The 17687-nt window shown below is 48.0% G+C and overlaps 1 protein-coding gene across 1 annotated transcript in view; it reads left to right on the forward strand.

Moving 5' to 3' along the window:
- USP42 (ubiquitin specific peptidase 42) overlaps positions 1–17641 on the forward strand; it is a 38099-nt gene extending 20458 nt beyond the window's left edge. Inside the window, exons 5-18 of the mRNA XM_081136162.1 lie at positions 797–899; positions 1787–1854; positions 2744–2814; positions 4115–4197; positions 5009–5120; positions 5946–6086; positions 6280–6380; positions 7431–7581; positions 8999–9715; positions 9842–9936; positions 10868–12352; positions 13579–13880; positions 15650–15692; positions 16645–17641. Of these exons, the coding sequence (XP_080992288.1) occupies positions 797–899; positions 1787–1854; positions 2744–2814; positions 4115–4197; positions 5009–5120; positions 5946–6086; positions 6280–6380; positions 7431–7581; positions 8999–9715; positions 9842–9936; positions 10868–12352; positions 13579–13880; positions 15650–15657 (3437 nt within the window). The 3' untranslated portion in view covers positions 15658–15692; positions 16645–17641. The remainder of the gene's footprint in view (positions 1–796; positions 900–1786; positions 1855–2743; positions 2815–4114; positions 4198–5008; positions 5121–5945; positions 6087–6279; positions 6381–7430; positions 7582–8998; positions 9716–9841; positions 9937–10867; positions 12353–13578; positions 13881–15649; positions 15693–16644) is intronic.
- The last annotated feature ends 46 nt before the right edge of the window (positions 17642–17687 follow it).

Here is a 17687-nt window from a genome sequence, read left to right on the forward strand (position 1 = left end):
GATCCCGGCAAAATTTTAGCTGGAGTTGATTTTTTTTGGTTTAATTACATATACTTAAACATATATCAGGCATGATTAATATTAATTATGAAATTGCCATTTTTGTAGGTTAGAACTGCTAGAATATTGGCAAGTCATGATTTAAGCTAATACAATTTATAGATATATTTACACATAAAATTCTACATAATGTTTTATTATATTATACTTTTGCTTAATGTTTTTTATTATGCACTTACAGCTTGCAACTGTTTGTTCAATTAGAAATAGGACTGAAATGTTATTGAGGATATAGTATGTAGGTAATCAGGATAGAATTTGGATAAGTTTGGACACTGATGTTCTGCATGGGTTTTCTTAGGGAGTTTAGCACCAAAGTTAAGATGTGTGCACTAACATAACATTGTGGACAAATGTTTGAGACAGTAGAGTTGAATTTATTCAAGTACAGTTTTATTAACTTGCTAAAGCCATAGATGGCATCTCTGTGGCTACTCTTTGGGCTCTTGGAAACTCTGGTCCCTGTGGGCTTTTAATGGTCTAAAGGGCAAGGTGTAAGCTCTTCTTGGGGCAGCTTGTGGTAGTGCTATTTCCTTGTACAGTGGTTTTTAGCACATTGTATGCGGGAAACGTATTTATATGTTTTACGTTGACTGGTGGTAGAGCGCGCGATAAAAACTACCCGCAAACAATGTGTTAGGTGTTTTCTAACTAACATAATGTATGAGATATAATTTCTGGGGATTACAGCTTGGGCCTGTTAGGTGATGATAAAGCTTTGTCTTAAACTTTATAGGTATAGCTAGGCACTTTCGTTTTGGAAACCAAGAAGATGCCCATGAATTCCTTCAGTACACTGTTGATGCTATGCAAAAAGCGTGCTTGAATGGCAGCAATAAGTAAGTACAGCAGCACTGCATTCGTTTCTCCTGTGTGTTGCCAGCTTGCTGGATTCAGTTTTGCCCTTTACAAGGGTGCAGAGCGGTGTGGGCTTCACCCTTTGACCCTGCATTGCCTTGTCCTCAAGTAACATGCACTGTCTTAAAGTGAATAAAACGTAAAGGGTGAGCTTTCTATGCAATTTGGATTTGTTCAATTGTAGATGTCAGGAAGTGAATGTTGGTCTTGCCACTTTTTAACTTCTCACTGTCAGCATCCGCCTGCAGAGCCAACTACCCACTTCTCCTCCCTGTTGTGCCCCCGTGTTCTCTGTTGGCCCCAGCCTCCGAAGCCTGTATTTGTTTCCCATGTCTTTCTCACTCTGCTCAGTTACCAGTTCCTGCAGTTTCTTCCTTAAAGTCTAAATGCAGACTCAGGAGGAAGTTTGGAGAAACAATGAGACAAGTCTTGCCCACTTGCTAATGCAGCACCTGGCAAATCTCCTCTCCATTGCTGTGCCGCCTGCGCTGCTTCAGCCAGGCTTCTAGAGCCTGGGCGAGGATGGGCACGGAACAGGAAAGCGTGCTGTGTCCTGCCCTCACCGCCAGGCCTCCCCCTCGCTGTCGCAGTCATGCTTGGAGGTGTCCTCCTCTTGTTTCAGGGCCAAATGCCTGCCTTGGTTTAAAGCCCCTCCATCCCGCCCTGCTGCTTTCCCTGCCTCCCCACTGTCACTGCTCCCCGGTTAGGCCTGACTGTCCTCTGGCTGCCACGTGCACTGATGTCCTGTTTTGTGGCTGACCTGCCTGAATTCTTGTTCCTCTGTAGATGTACGTGGTTTTGTGATCTGGCCGTAATGTCTGGGATTTCTGTGGGACTCTTCTCACATCACTGTTTGACTGTTTTTCAGATTAGACAGACACACCCAGGCTACCACGCTCGTTTGTCAGATATTTGGAGGATACCTAAGATCTAGAGGTAAACTTTTATTTAAAAGTTGATAAAGTGGACCTGGCTGGTGTGGCTCAGTCTTGAGTTTGATTCCTGGTCAGGGCACATACCCGGGTTGCTGGCTCAGTCCCCGGAATGGGGTGTGCAGCAGGCAGCCGATTGATGTCTGCTCTCACATCAATGTTTCTCTCTCTCTATCCCCCTCTCCCTTCCTCTCTAAAAAGCAATTTAAAAATCTTAAAAAATAATAAAACATTGATAAAGTGATACATGCATATGGTTAAAAAACATGCAAACTGCAGGAAGGGTTAAGAATGGAAAGTGTGTCCTCTGTCCAGCCCAGACTTCCACCCCCTTCTCAAAGACAACCCTTCCACAGTTTCTGTTACCCTTCCAGTAGCTTCCTGTGCATGAACAGACTGGGCACATGTTAGAAATGTCCCTTTCAGTTTTCTCCTAACATTAGAAGTCTGCATTTCAGCACACACATGTCTGAGTCTTCACAATTGCGTAGCATTTCATTTGTTTTAGGCACTTGACAAGGGGTAATTAGGTCATTTCTTATTTTTAAAATTATCATCAATGCTTCATGAATATCCTTGTGCACATGATTAATGTCCATGTAAAGTGTGTGTGAGGGTAGATTCTCAGCATTTCTGCATTAAAGGCTGTGTGTGTAACCTGACACTGCCCTATGGGCCTTCCAGGAGGTTACACCAGTTTACATTCCAGCCTGCACGTGCGCCAAATCCATGACACTCATTCGCACTGTGCAGTAGTAAAACCTCTTGCCCAATCTGATAGGAGAAAACTGTACCTTATTTTAATTTTTCATTTTTGTGTTCTGTCATCTTAATAGTTGGCATTGCCATAACGATTGCACTTTGCTTATCTTTGCATTTTGTTTTTATTTCAGTCAAATGTTTAAATTGCAAAGGCGTTTCAGATACCTTTGACCCGTATCTTGATATAACACTGGAGATCAAGGTAAGCGGGATCCTTGTTGTGACAGCAAAGTTTAAAAACCAGTTAGACTTACATAACGTTATGTGGCTGTAGTTCGCTTACTAAGACTAACTCATTAGAGAATATGAATTTAAACTTTTAATATGCCAAGACCTTATTTACAGATGATTATTTGAGCTTTGTACTAGGCATCATAAAAACCTTAGAACACCTAATCTTATTACCCTTTGACATTTCACTTAATAAATCTTAATAAAACCAGATTCTGATACTTGTATTAGCCAAAGTAGACAGTGTTTTTTATTTAGAAATTGTTTTGCATGTTCTAAACTGTAATTTTTATTGTTCCTGATCTTTGTTTTTCTGATTTCAAATGTAATGTTTATGATAAAATGAGAAACATCTGGGGGGAGGGTGTATGTATAAATACACACACATACGTGATCCTGCCCGCAGAACGAGCTCCCCCATCACTTTGATATAAGCTGCTTCAGAGTGTGGTCTTTACCGTTTATACAAATGAGGTTTTGCCTGAAGTCTGTTTGGCCACTTGCTGTTTTCATTTCATTCTGGAGACCTCTGTGTGCGCCTTGGTGTTTGCGTGGTGATCCAGTGAGTGGCTAGATCACGGTTTGCATGCCCAGTCCTTCCCAGTAGGAATTTGGTTTGTTTCCTTTTTTTTTTTTTTTTCCAATGTCTTTATTGATTTCAGAGAGAGGAAAGGAAAGAGAGAGACAGAGATAGAAACATCAATGATGAGAGAGTCATTGATCAAGCCCGCAACTGGGCATGTGCCCTGACCGGGAATCGAACCCCGATCGCCTGGATCCTAGGTCGACGCTCAACTAATGAGCCACGCCTGGCTGGGCTCCATTTTTCTTATCCTCAGCGGAGGATGTTTTTTCATTGCTTTTCCGGGGGGGGGGGGGGGGGGGGGGGGAGACATTGATGTGAGAGACACATATCGATTGGTTACCTCCCACATGGGCCTGGCCAGGGCCGAGGATTGAGCCTGCAACTGAGGCAGTGCCCCGGGCCAGAGTTGAAGCCGGGACCCTTTGGCCCGAGGGCCGTGCTCTAACCGCCCGCTAGGCTGGCTCGTTTCCATTTTTATACTATCGTAAACAGTGCTTCAGTGAGCAGCCGCTTACGTATTTTGTTCACTTGAAGCTGCTCCTTTTTTGACGGGAGGGGAATTAACTTGGTGTGTCCACGCATAAAAATGAACGTCATAACAGAAACATTTTCTGTGCGCGTAAACCCCCGCGCCGAGCCCCTCACAGCAGCCGCAGTGAGCGGTGACATGGCTCCCTCTCCCCAGGCTGCCCAGAGTGTGAACAAGGCGCTGGAGCAGTTTGTGAAGCCTGAGCAGCTGGACGGCGAGAACTCGTACAAGTGCAGCAAGTACGACGGGCTGCTGGCTGGGAAAGGTCCCTTACCAGTGCCACCCGGGAGACACTGCATGTCTGTTCCCCAGGCCCAGGGCACAGTGTCTGCAGGTGTCCTCTGTAGAGATAGGGGGATGTGGGCCTCACCACTGCTGGGGGGCAGGGAGGGCAGAGGTAAGCCCACCTGCTGCCTGCAGTGCTGCTGTTCAGGGAGGTGCCGCCCGGGTGCCATGCCTGTGCCCAGCAGCAGCGTTTTCATCCACGCCGTTGTATAGGGTGGGCTAGAGGGCGGCCGCTTGCTCTGAGTGGTTAAGGATCTTCATCTCTATGGTTCTTACCCAGGATTGGGGTAGATCTGCCAGAAACCTGATTGTGATTACTCCTTAATACATTTCCCCCTGAAATCGAGAGATGTTCTGAGGAAGCCCTGCTTTGTGTGTATAGTCTGGCGCAGCAGGTGGGAAGAGGGCTCCCCTGGCCAAGCCGTGGGGATTCTCTGTGTTAACGCGTGGGCATTTCTAACTGCTCTTCCTTTTGTATCTAGATAGGGCTTTGTTTTCATAGAATCACACCAGCCTGGAAATCTGTGCTTTTTAAAATCACCGGAGCTGCCTTCTCCCTGTCATGCTAATTAAGCAGTTTCCCTGCATTTCAAAATGTGATATTTTCACTGTTGGTTGAAATGGGTTGTATTTCTGATCTAGTATCCTTTTGGAAACTTAATTTAGAATGTTTCAGAGAAATAATAGGCAAAAGACTAAAATAATACCCTCCCCCCCCCAAAATAAACGTAATCTTTTTAATTCATTGTTTCTGTTTATTTCAAGGTGTAAAAAGATGGTTCCAGCTTCAAAGAGGTTCACCATACACAGATCCTCCAATGTTCTTACACTTTCTCTGAAACGCTTTGCAAATTTTACTGGTGGAAAAATTGCTAAGGTACGTAGACATCAATAACCTTTTACGTTGAGTCTTTCGCGGCTCAGTGTCAGTAGCTATTAAGGGTTATAAACAACCTAATTGAACAGTGTTGTTACCTGATTTTCTAACTTCTTCCAGCACTTGGCAGTCAGAAAATACGTCCAAGCATTGAGCTAGTAGTATGTCACTGTGTTTATGAGTGTGTGTTCTATAGCCTTTAGCTGGTTACATTTTCTGATGGAAAAATTGGTAACTTATTCGAATCTGGACTCCATAGTCAGTGAGGTGGTGAGTAGATACAGAGGGGGGGTGTGATTTGAAATCCAGGGAGGATTCCTGGCTGCGTCTGGCGGCTCGTTCATCCAAGTTGGTTTTCTTGGTGGTTTCTTTTCTGATCAGTAATACACTGAATTTCTCCATTTCCTTTCCACTTTCTGAAGATTGGAAGTGGTCGGAAAGTAACATGCAAGAGAAATAAACAATCCATTCCTGAATTATTAAAAAAAAAATGAGTGATGACCAAAGTCCAGAGTTGTCACTGTTACCATCTCCTTGGATGGATTTGAAGAATTCACTTAATGTGGGTTCTTATTTGTTCAAAGAAAATAAAGAGTACAGTGGGACTGCATTAACACACTTAGATCCAGATACGTCCCAGCTTAATCATGTCTTTTGAAATGGGGTTCAGCAAGTTAGGTTTCTCTACAGTATCATAGGTTCAGCAAGTTAGGTTTCTCTACAGTATCCTGCCCGACACCCCCCCTAGTTCCCCTGCACCCGAACACACGGAATGATCTGTGCTTCAGAGACGATGTTCCTTTTCCTCCTGCCGTTTCTGTGTAGGATGTGAAGTATCCTGAGTATCTTGATATTCGACCATACATGTCTCAGCCAAATGGAGAACCGATTATTTATGTTTTGTATGCAGTACTGGTGCACACTGGTTTTAATTGCCATGCTGGCCATTACTTCTGCTACATAAAGGTGAGCTGTGTGCGTTTGCTAATGTCTCTTTTTACAGTACACGTAAGGGAGCAAGCACTGGCGTTCTTGGGGGGACGGTGGGACTTTGACAGTTAAAATGTGCAATTCCATTTTCCTTACATTTCTCTAGATTGGTGTTCCCTGTTTCCCTAATTAATTGTATTGACTGTCTCTTTTTTTGGCTCTCTTGCAGGCTAGCAATGGCCTCTGGTATCAGATGAATGACTCCATCGTATCTACCAGTGATATCAGATCGGTACTCAGTCAGCAAGCGTATGTTCTCTTTTATATCAGGTATTGTCAGGAAAACAGATTTTCAAGTTTTCCATTATGTCATTTCTGTTCATCTCATCAACATATTTAAATGCATTATTGGGTTATTTTTAAAGCAGGAGCTTGATGCTTGGGAGAGTAAGGAATGTAGCTTTTGAGGATGGGTCCTGAGTGTGCTTTAGCTTCCAGCTCTCGGGCAGGTTAACCACAAACACATTCAGAGGAAGGGAAAGGCTGAGGAGGGTAGGCTTCTGCTGCCAGCCACAAACTGGGTGGGCCTGGGGGCCGTGGAGGCCTGGGAAGGGGCCTCAGAGCAATGGGTGTGGTCCCCTCTCAGCCACTCAGTACAGCAGCCAGTCACCTTCCTGGATCAGCCTGGGCAGCACCAGCACCAGCACCAGCACCACTGCTCATGTCTCTCCTGCTGCTGCTGCAGACTCGCTCAGTGCATTTCTGGAAGCTCGTGGCCTTGGAGAAACTCATGTGTGCTTCGAGGTATTCATTTGCAATAGCTGAAAAGCAAGAACATTCTAAAATGTCCAACAGTTGCAGAATGATCAGATAAATTGTAGCCAGTCTGTATGTAGAAATATTATGCAGCTGAAAGACATGACAAAGTGCTCAATATATGTGGAGGAAAGAGCAGTTTGAAATTTTACACTTATTAAAAAACAAGGATAGGCTGGAGTATGAAGGGTACTCGCTAAATCCGAAGAACAGATGCCTGTGAGGGCGAGATGTGGCACAGCGGTTTTGTTTCTTTGTAACTTTTCTGTTTATTATAGATTTTCTATAATGGTATGTGTGTATTTATAATTAGAAAAATATAATTAAACTGAAAAGCAAAATAGCCTTCAAATAGTGGCATCCTCAGAATATAGTTAAAAAGTACCATTTGCCCAGTTACCCTGGTGGTCTCCTCATCTGAGCACCTGACATTGTCCTCAACCTAAAGGAGAGCCGTGTGCAGCTCTGTCCCTGCAGCAGGTCGGTCTGTTACCTGAGGCTTACAAATGAATCTCCTCTTAGATGTCCTGTGTAACCCTAAGCACTGTCACTCTCTGTCCCCAGGTCCCACGATGTGAAAAACGGAGGTGAAGTTACTCATTCCGCCCACAGCCCCGGCCAGTCCTCTCCCCGGCCCGTCATCAGTCAGCGTGTTGTCAGCAAACAGGCCACGTCAGGGTTCATTGGACCTCAGCTTCCTGCTCACATGATAAAGGTAACTTCCCACAGGTAGAATGTAACCTTTATGTTAATTTTTTAAAATGTGTCATTTAAATCCTCAGGCTAGCACTGTAATGAATTTCTTGTCAAAAGAGTATGTTTAAGCCATTTATTATAAAATATTTCAAAGCCCAGCCCAGCGTATGGATATAATTGTCAAGAAGGAGATCTGGGTGTGAATGTGTTTAAATGCCAGAGTTTAGCTCTGCGCTGGACCTCCATTCACTTACTGTGTGAAATATCCAGGATCCTTCATTAATGCTGGACTCCAGGAAAGGGCCCTGTTACAGGCAGAACACTTTCACTACGTCTGCGTAGCCCTTTCACGGGTGTGGCCCTTTCTGGCTGCTCTCATGCTGGGTTTGACCTCACTCCCAGGTGGTGTCTTGGGAGACCTAATGACATGCCTGAGTCTGGTGACACTCCAAGGCATCGTGGAGCAGAGGCCCGCCTTTTGGTGGACTTTAGTGTCGAGGTCGTCGACGGCCTGTCCACGTGCTGGAATAATCCCTGTCATCTGTGCTGTAGTGTTTAGCAGCTTTTCAGTTCGAGTTTGATTGGTTTTGAGTCAGCAGATTGCCTGGTTGTGTGCAACCTGTTTCTTAGGGACGTGGGCAGTGTTTGGATTATAGGAGGAGTCACAAATCCAAGGCCTCTGGGAGCTGGGCGGGCAGTGGGCTCCTGATTTGGGCTCTTCGTAAGAGTGACATCAGGACACTGGCCAACTGGAGAGCACATGCCCAGGGTTGAGAGGTGGCTGCTATCGATTTTTCAAGTCACCCCCTCCCCCTACCCGCCATGAAACCTTTCAATGTTAAAGGAACTAATTCAGATATTTAAGAAAACATTGTGAACGCCAAACAGAAACTCATCCTTGAATCTGATTTCACCCATGACTTCCAGTGTACAGCCTCTAGGGTGTAGCAGCAGCAGTTGGAACCTGGGATTCAAAGGCTTGGTGGGGGAGGGGACAGCCTAGCCAGTGGTGCCTGAAGCTACTGCTCTGTGTCTGCCCATGTGACCGGCTCCCTGGCTACCAAGTCCAGCGGCAGTTCCCTGCTGGCCGGCACTTCCTTCTGCCTGTATAGCACCGGGCTCCCAAGAAACCCAACCAAGGAGAACATGTGACTCCATGCCCAAGGGGCCTGCTCACTTCTGCCAGGTTGGAGCCGGAGGAATCTGGTCTGGGCGTTGTTCTCGCAAAAAGAGTTGTCTCTGTTGCTTAATTACCAGAAAATGATGACCTATGAAGTTTAAGGCAGGCAGGAGAGGGTGAGGCGAGGGGGTATTTCTAGGTGTTTGAAGCTTGTTTATAAAAAGAAAAAGACCAAATGGGAAGGGTCTGTAGCCAGAGTGGATTCTCTGTGACTTTCTGGAGCTCTCACTGGTGGCTGTGGCCTTCTTGCTTCCAGAACCCACCTCACTTGAATGGGACCGGACTGTTGAAAGAAACGCCGAGCAGTTCCATGTCTAGTCCTAATGGAAATTCCAATGTCAACAGGGCTGGTCCTGTTAATGCTTCGACTTCTGTTCAAAACTGGTCAGTTAACAGGTCCTCAGTTGTATCGGAACATCCCAAGAAACAGAAAATCACGATCAGTATTCACAACAAGTTACCTGTTCGCCAAGGTCAGTCTCAGCCTAGCCTTCACAGCAGTTCTTTGGAGAATCCCACCAAGCCTGTTCCCTCTTCTACCGTTACCAGTTCTTCTGCAACACAGTCTACCTCGAGTGCCCCTCCCACATCAGTTTCCAGTAAAGTCACAAAGCAGACGGCCCCCAGCGAGTCCTGCTCCAAACCCGTGATGAACGGCAAGTCCAAGCTGAGTTCAAGCGTCCTGGTCCCCTACGGCGCTGAGTCCTCGGAGGAGTCAGATGAGGAGGCAAAGGGCCTGGGCAGGGAGAACGGCCTGGGCGCGCCCGAGAGCGCGAATTCCTCTGCTCTGGAGGCCGACGATGACGAGGCCTCTCAGCATGAGCTTGGAGAGCCCGTGACTCTAAATGGTGCTAATAGTACAGACAGCGACCCGAAGGAAAATGGTCTGTCGTTTGATGGTGCCAGTTGCCCAGTCCAGCCTGCTCTACACTCAGAAAACCCCTTTTCTAAGGCAAATGGTCTCCCTGGAAAGGTGAGTGGGTGTTGGGGTGGGGGGCGGCAGGCTTTGCTGACTCTCATTTGTGGCCGGTCCCTTGGCAAGAGTTCAGCAGGAAGAGAGTAGCGACTGGAGTTGAAGCATCTTTGTTTTTTATTGCAGTTGATGCCTACGCCGTTGCCACCTCTCCCGGAAGACAAAATCTTAGAGACCTTCAAACTGGGCAACAAAGGGAAAGGCTCGACAGATGACGCCAGGTAACGTAGTGACTGGGGAGGAAATCGCAGTGGGCTTGTCGGTCGTGTCATGAGTTTTAACTGTACGAATCTCACAGTGAACTTTTTGAATCCTGGAATGACTTAAATAATCTATAGAATTTGTTAATTTGATTTTTAGAAAAGTAAAGAAAAATGTATTGGCCGGTAGTCCAGGAAAGCTTCATGTCCTCAAGCCGACATTTCCTTCTCCTCAGGGGTGCTATTAGCACGCTTGTGAGTTTGGCAGCCAGCACTGTCTCGCTTGGTCCTTTTAAGGACGGCTCTAGCAAGGTGTATTGCGGTTACAGGGCAGTGGTTCCCAGCTATCGAATGGCAAACTTGTATGTTTTGCCTTCATGTGTGTTCTCTCTCCCAGACACTTTCCTCTAAAAGTGGTGCCACTAGAGGGTTTTGTTGTCTCCCGGCAGCTTCATTAACCTCGATACATCAAAAGCTCCCCAGCGATCCAGGGCAGAGTTCATTTACTGAAGCCTGTGGTTCTCACAGGTTGTGAGTAATTCCAGGAACTGCTGGCTCTGTCTGCAGGTAGAAGGGGATCCAGAGGAAAAGTCAGAGCCTTCCCTTGTCATCTGACCCGGTGGATTGTTCAGACTTAGTTACTAAGGAGAAGTAGAAGTCTACCTGGAAACAGAAGTAGCTAGAACCACAGAATTATTGCTGCTAAAAAATGGGGTAGGAGATAGGCTTGATATAAAATTTTATGTTTTTATTTAGTGAGGGGAAGAGAAAATTTGAAGTTTCCAAAAATGGTAAGCTCACTATTGGGTTTCAATCAGATATATTAAAAGCCTAAAATACTTAGTAAGTGAATGTTTTGACATGTTTGTCCCCACGAGCCAGTGACAGACACCCATAAAGCAATCTGGCAAAAGACTAATTTGCTTATTTCTTTGTTTTGATCGGGCTGCAGTGTAACTGGAACAGAGGGAAGCCCGACAGAGCATCCTGAGGCAGGACTGGAGCCTGGCAGCCCCACTCCTGACTCACGGGAGAAACTGGAGACAGTCACAAGTCTTAGCAGCAAATTAAAGAAGGCTTTGCCGCTCTCGGACCCCAGCATCAAATCTACCAAAGAAGTCGTCTCTGAAAGCAGTTCAGCAAAACCCGAGGAGTCTTTGCCCAGCATCAACCATCTGTGTAATGCCAACAAGAGCACCGCTGGGGACGATCACCTTTCTGAACCGTGTGACCCTGGGACTCTAATGGGGGAGGAGAGTAAAGCCTCCCAGGATGTGACAGGGACATTAACGGAGAGTCCCCGGGACTCAGCAGCAGTGGAAGCCGCAGGGAGGTTGAGCCCGAGTCCCTCAGCATGTCGTGACGGTGACGGTGAGCAGGAGCCCTCAGTGTACAGCAGCCGAGACAAGTGCACGGATGCGGAAGACGCGTCTAAAATCACAGCGGCGCCTACCACCCGGCCGCCCTCTCCTCAGTCGGACAGAGTCACGGAGAACCATTCAGAAGGCGGCGGGGCTCCCGAACAAAGCCCTGGGGAGCGATGTGAAGAAAATAAGGCTGGGCAAAAAGTCCAGGGTCCTTCTCCAGTTAAGGAAAAAATCAGCAGCCTCCGGAAAGTTGACCGAGGCCATTATCGGAACTGGAGAGACCGCTCCTCCAGCGGGGAGCACGCACGGGACAGCAGGAGCAAGACGGAGGACCATTACCACCGCAGGCGGCACTCCTACACGCGTGAGCACGCCCTGCAGGCCCGCTGCCGACCAGAACACTGCAGTGGGGGCCCGCACCACCCCTGCCAGCACCGAGGCCTGGCCAGGCACCACCACCACTCCCGGAGCAGAGGCGGGTCCGAGCAGGACTGGAGCAGGTACCACCACTCGGAAAGTGAGCACTCCTGGGGCCGGGAGAAGTACTACCCAGACAAAACAAGGTGGGACAAGTGCAGGTATTACCATGACAGGTACGTCCCGTACACGGCCAGGGAGGCGTGGGATTGGAGGCCTCTGCACGGTGACCGAGACTGTGACCGAGACTATGACCGGGTGAGCCAGCACAGCGGCCGGCCATACAAGGACTGTTACAAAAGCAGAAAGGGCTATGAGCTGGTGGCCAAAGAGAGGGAACGGCACCACTTCAGCAGCCCCCGGGCAGGCCCAGCCCACGCCCTGCCTCCCTACCCCGAGAAGTATGCCCGCGACAAGATTGCACTTGGACCCGAAGGCAGCAGCTGTCGCCTTGCCGATCGCTTCCACGACCATGAAAATGTGAAGTCACGAAAACGGAGGTACGATAGCATAGGACACAGCGACACGTGTGCAGAAAAGAAAGCCTGGAGGAGCTCACCAAGGGGCCCTTTAGAAGAACCTCGAGTGAAGAGGCACAAAAAGTCCAAGAAGAAGAAGAAATCCAAAGACAAACGCCGAGAACGAGACGCCAGGTGAGGGCGCGGCCTCGTGGCCAGAGAGGCGCTGGGCCCTCAGCTTCGCGCTCTTCCCACCGGCTTGGTGTCGAGGAGGCCGGGTTGTGGTCCTGAGTTTGATTTGTGTCTCTCATCTCTGAGTTTTGAGAGTTCACTGTTTTTACAGATTTCTAAAATTCAGCTCTGCTCGTTTAAGCTGTTGTGCTTCACGATATCGTAAGAGGCCCAAACACCTCATTTTCAAGACACTGCCGTTTTGATGACAGCTTTATGCCTCCAGGAGCCAGTGGGCTGCTCTGTAGGTGTCAGTGTGGGGCCTTTGACCTCACAGTCGGGCTATGTTCTTAGTGTCAGATGTACGTACATTGTTGTACCTGGTAACGTTTTCTTCGCGCTCCCTGCCTGCCGGGCGAGCAGGAAACGGCAGGCCCTGAGTGGGGATCTGAGACACGCCTTCTGTTGCCTTTGTCCTTGTCTGTTTTTCTGTTTCCATTTCTCAATTTGAAATCTGGGAAATGCGTTTTTGAATTTTTAAAAAGCTAAATTGGTTAGTGAGTGTCTTGGAAATGACTTACCCCTGATGAGACACATAAGCACAAACAGTTACTTATACATTTTATACTGTATACAGCTGACAGCTCTTAAAATGGAAACCTTGGGAAAACGGTGCCATCAGTCATTGGTAAATAGTGGCTACCAAAGGAAAAGCTCGCCGACACCTCCCATGCGGCCGAGACACCTGCAGAAACAGTTCCCCTTGGCCACTGGTTTCAGGAAAAGTAGCTCTTTCCTTCCTCTGGTACTTAACCGATCACCTCAGCTCCCAAGCAGAGCTAAACACAGTGGTGGGATGGGGTGGAATTGGGTGGATTTATGACCCTGTACTTAAAAAAAATTGTTACAATGCCTTTTTTTTTTAAGTATGTCTTTATCGATTTCAGAGAGAGGAAGGAGAGGGAGAGAGAGAAACATCAATGATGATAGTCATTGATCGGCTGCCCCCTGCACGCCCCCTGCTGAGGATCGAGCCCACAACACAGGCCCGTGCCCTGACCGGGAATCGAACCGCCATCTCCTGGATCCTAGGTCGATGCTCAACCGCTGAGCCACGCCGGTTGAGTTAGACAAGAATTTTACCTGCATTTGCAGAATGAGTGTCCGCAGTGCGGGTATAGAAGCCAAGGACCAGCTCTCCCGGTGGCTGTGTGTGTGGGTGGTTCGAGCTCTGACTTGTCCTTCTGCAGGCATCAGCGGGACTCGGACCTCTCCGCTGCGTGCTCGGACACCGACCTCCACCGGCACAGAAAGAAGAAGAAGAAGCGGCGGCGGCATTCGCGGAGGCCCGAGGACTCTGGGAAAGACCTAGGGCCGCACTTGGCTAAGGCCGCCAGCTCCGAGACTGTGGACCTGTTCCGGAGAGCCGACGGCGCCCTCCCCCTCACCGATGGCCTGCCTCTGGAAGGTGTTGGACCTTTCCGTGAGAAAACGAAACGCTTAAGGATGGAAAGCAGGGATGACAGGTGTCATCTCTCTGAATGTGGCCAGGGTAAGAGGAGATGCTTGGAATTAAAGATACAGAAACTGGTGTTTTTGGAAAAGGTGATTAACACCTGGGAAGAAAACCCAATGGTATGAGGCTGCGGTTCAGTGGGAGCCCCTCCCTCCGGCTTCCTCCCCCTGCCCCTTCCCCCACGAGCGCATGCTGTGCCATGTGGGTATCTAGCACTGACCGTGTAGCGTTTACGCAAAGCTCCAGTCACGTGGACCTGGGCCCCACAGAACCTCTGACACCTGGAATTTGGGGCTCCCGGTATTGAATATTTGCTGCATGCAGGACCAGAACTTTGTTTTTAAACCACTTTCAATATTCTTTCTCTCCTGAATCCTTAGACTCTAGCATTCTGAGCATAACCTAGAGGTCACAGTTCGATGATTTGGGTCACAGGGATGTCAGTCAGCTGTTGCACTGTCTTGTGGGGCTCTGGCTCCTGACAGTGGGTCACTCTGGGTTCCTGGGTCTTGCTTGCTCTGCACAGCTCTGCCCCTTGTGATCAATTGTGTAGTCCCTTCTATCAATAGTTGCACTTAAAGCCCCCCCCCGTTCTAATCTCCAGTGACCTTTCACCCCAGGGAGCAGCACTGAGCTTGCGAGGTGTGATGTAGGGGCAGTGGACCAGAGCAGGCGTCGGCCAGTTAAGAATGGCCTCAACATCTCAAGTGGTTGAAAAAGTCCAAAGATTTCATTTCCCATGAAATTGAAGTTTCAGTGTGTAGAGTTGCAGTGGGGCCCAGCCCAGCCTTACGGCCTGCCTTCCCTGGGAAGGTTTGCCGGCCCCCGCCGTGGACAGTCAGAGTGAACCTCTGTGGCTTTGTCCCCTTGGTTGCCCAGAGGCCTTTTGGTTCTCGACTGTCCTGGCCTTGGCTGAGCTGCCCTGTGTTGGAGGGGCAGCCTGTGATTGTTGACTGAGGGAGGGGTCATGGTGTTGGCTGGGAGGGGACAGACTGTAAGGCATGGAGGGTGAGTGCGAGTGCTGTGGGGACTCTGGCGCCCACGGCAGCAAGAAAGTGGAACTGAAGTGGTATTTGCTGTTTAAGAAATCAATGTGTGTATTTTCAGATTGGTTTCCCAAGAACATGTTAGTGACTTGGGGACAGGGCTTGTGAAGATTAAGCGCCTTCTCCCCTCTGCTCAGTGAGGGGCTGTTGTGCACGGGGTCCCGGGGCATTCCACGTGGTTGCCAGGTTCCTCCTCATCTGGCCCAGGGAGCCGCCCACAGGCAGCTCTGGAGGGCAGGCAGGCTGAGCGCCCCCCTCCCTGGTTGGCATGTGGTAGCTCTGCTGTGTCCAGGGGCTGCAGTAAGGCTTGTGTTGCACAGTGGTCCTGTCCCCGACCCAGTACTTCCACTCTGAGCAGACTGAGGAGCCTGGGTGCCTGTCCTGGCCTTCCACGACAAGCATCCCTGTCAACCATTGCCTGACACTTGCCTGTCTCTCAGACTCAGTCTCTGGCTCATTAACCCCCCGCTTCCTCTGGTCTGAGATCTGTACTTTCCTCATATTAAAAGGCTGGTCAGCTTGGTGGCTGACAGAACCATTTCCCCAGGTGCATGGCTTTCACGGCTTGTCCCCATGACTCTGGTTTTCAGTAACACGCGGGAGAAACGGCTCGCTGACAGCACACCTGCTTGTCCTCAAAGCATTGGTTTAGGCAGCAACTGGGAACTGCTGCGAACTGGCAGTGTGATCACTTGCTGCGCAGCCAGCACGGCCACGTCTGTGACCATTAAACTGTCTCTTAACCTTTGCTTGTTCTAGGTGACTGAGAACTTGGCCTCCAACGAGGAGTTCACTAGTTACGGTAAGCTGCTTCCTGTCTGTCCCCATCACTGTCTCTACAAGCACCGTGGGACATAGAGTTGAGGACATGGGTTGAGGGGGCAGGCACAGGGGGCTCCTTCAGCTGCAGCTGACCCCCTTCCTCAGGATCCTGGCTAGGGACACTTGTGTCCCTCAACTCAGGCAGTCACTCTGTTCCCCTTCTCCTCCTCTCACTGTAAGAAATGAGAGCATTTAAAGCATTAGAATGACAGTCATGGTAAACGTTCCAAAAGATAGAGAATCCAGTCTCCTCCGCCCAGACCTACCGCATGGCCTGGGAGGAGTCCCTGGAATCTCCATCCCTCCCCACACCCCGGGGCCAGTGCACCCACAAACCAGAGGCATCTGACCCCACCCCTATTTCAGACGAAAAGGATTTATTTGAATGAGGTCTGGGTGTTTTAGGGCAGATCACAACCTGGAGAGTGCCATGCCTTGACTGCTAGACCTTTCAGTGGCCTTGGGAGATGGGTTCGTGTTTTGTGCCCGCCCTCGCAGAGGAATTTTGCCTAAATGTAGAACTTCTTGTCAGCAAGAGGGATTTATAAACGAATTTCAAAGTGAAGTGTCTGCAGAAGATTAATTTGCTGTTAATTAACATGCTTTATCAGTGTGTCCTCAAGGGAAAGATCTAAGCCGAATTAAGGAATTAAAGTCTTCCCTGGAAGGGAATTTAAGGATTGAGATGGATTAGCCACAGTTGGGGTTCGGTGGGCACAGCCCATGCCCAGCAGATGGCGCCCTCTTTGCTGAGGCTCCCACCCTCTGCCTGTGTCTGGAGCTGCCCAGTCCCTTTATCCAGAAAGGCCGAGCTTCCCCAGAGGCCTGGGGACGTGCTAGCGCAGAGCCCGTGAATAAGCTATGTGACCAGGAGAGGCCCGCCCGGGGCGCACGAGACCCTTTGTTCCAACGTCCTGCCTCTTGTTTTTCAGATTCAACATGTTCAACAGAAGCCATCCCCAACCCAGCTTAAATTATATAGAAAATAACTTTGTTCAAATCTGCGTGGTGCTTCTTTAGTAAATACTGTACAGATTTTACCATGGAGAACTTTTTTTTTAGTTTTTACCTTTTCTTAATTACCCTTATTCCAAATGGACGAACACTTTCTACAACTGCTGAGCATTGTAAAATACCGTGTATATAAATCACATTAAAAATAACGCCCTGGACTAGAACATCTCCAATGCTGCTTAACCACAGACTCAGGTTGATCTCGTGCTCCATGTAATGCTCCTCCAAGTAAGGCCCGGTGCCGACCAACCGGGAACCATGGGGTTGCTCAGTACAAACAACTGACAGTGTGTATATTTAATTTAAAGACTTATTTAAAGACCCACAAGCTCTCAACCAGACTTTGAGAGCAGTGTTTTCTGTAATGTCTGATACTAGAAACTAATTCGCTTCATATTTTAGTTGTATTCAAGATTTGAAGGTGTATTTTATAGACAAGTTCTGTTTTTGAACTTTGTGGAGCTATTCCAATCAACTTACCGGTTATGATGAGTATTTACATTATGAATGTATAATCCAGACATTATTTGTAAAGCCTACAGTACGTTTTTTATTACATAACACTTTTTATACAGTGTCTCTTGTCTTGACTATGATATTGGAGTCTGAGTTGTCAGCTTGGTCCCTGAAAAGTTTCTAGTTACAGACAAAATCATACTGTGATTTTATTTTTAATATGGATATGCTATCAAACTGTGATACACTTATAATTCACTGGTCCTGCATCAGGAGACGGAGTGGGGAAAACTGTATTTAATACAGTTTGTATCTGAATAATCTGTATGGTTTATACAGTTTGTGTTGTTCAGAGATGTCTAAAGTTTGATCTTTGTTTTTTTAAAGATTAAAAAGCACTTGCCCCACTGTAAATATACAGCATGTAAAATTTATATAGTATATAAATGGCAGCAAATTAAACATTTGTGTGTCTTTTTTACTGCTGTCTGCCCCACGTGCTTAG

This window comes from Miniopterus schreibersii (genome assembly GCF_964146895.1).
Source record: "Miniopterus schreibersii genome assembly, chromosome: 4".
In the NCBI taxonomy this organism is placed as follows: Eukaryota; Metazoa; Chordata; class Mammalia; order Chiroptera; family Miniopteridae; genus Miniopterus; species Miniopterus schreibersii.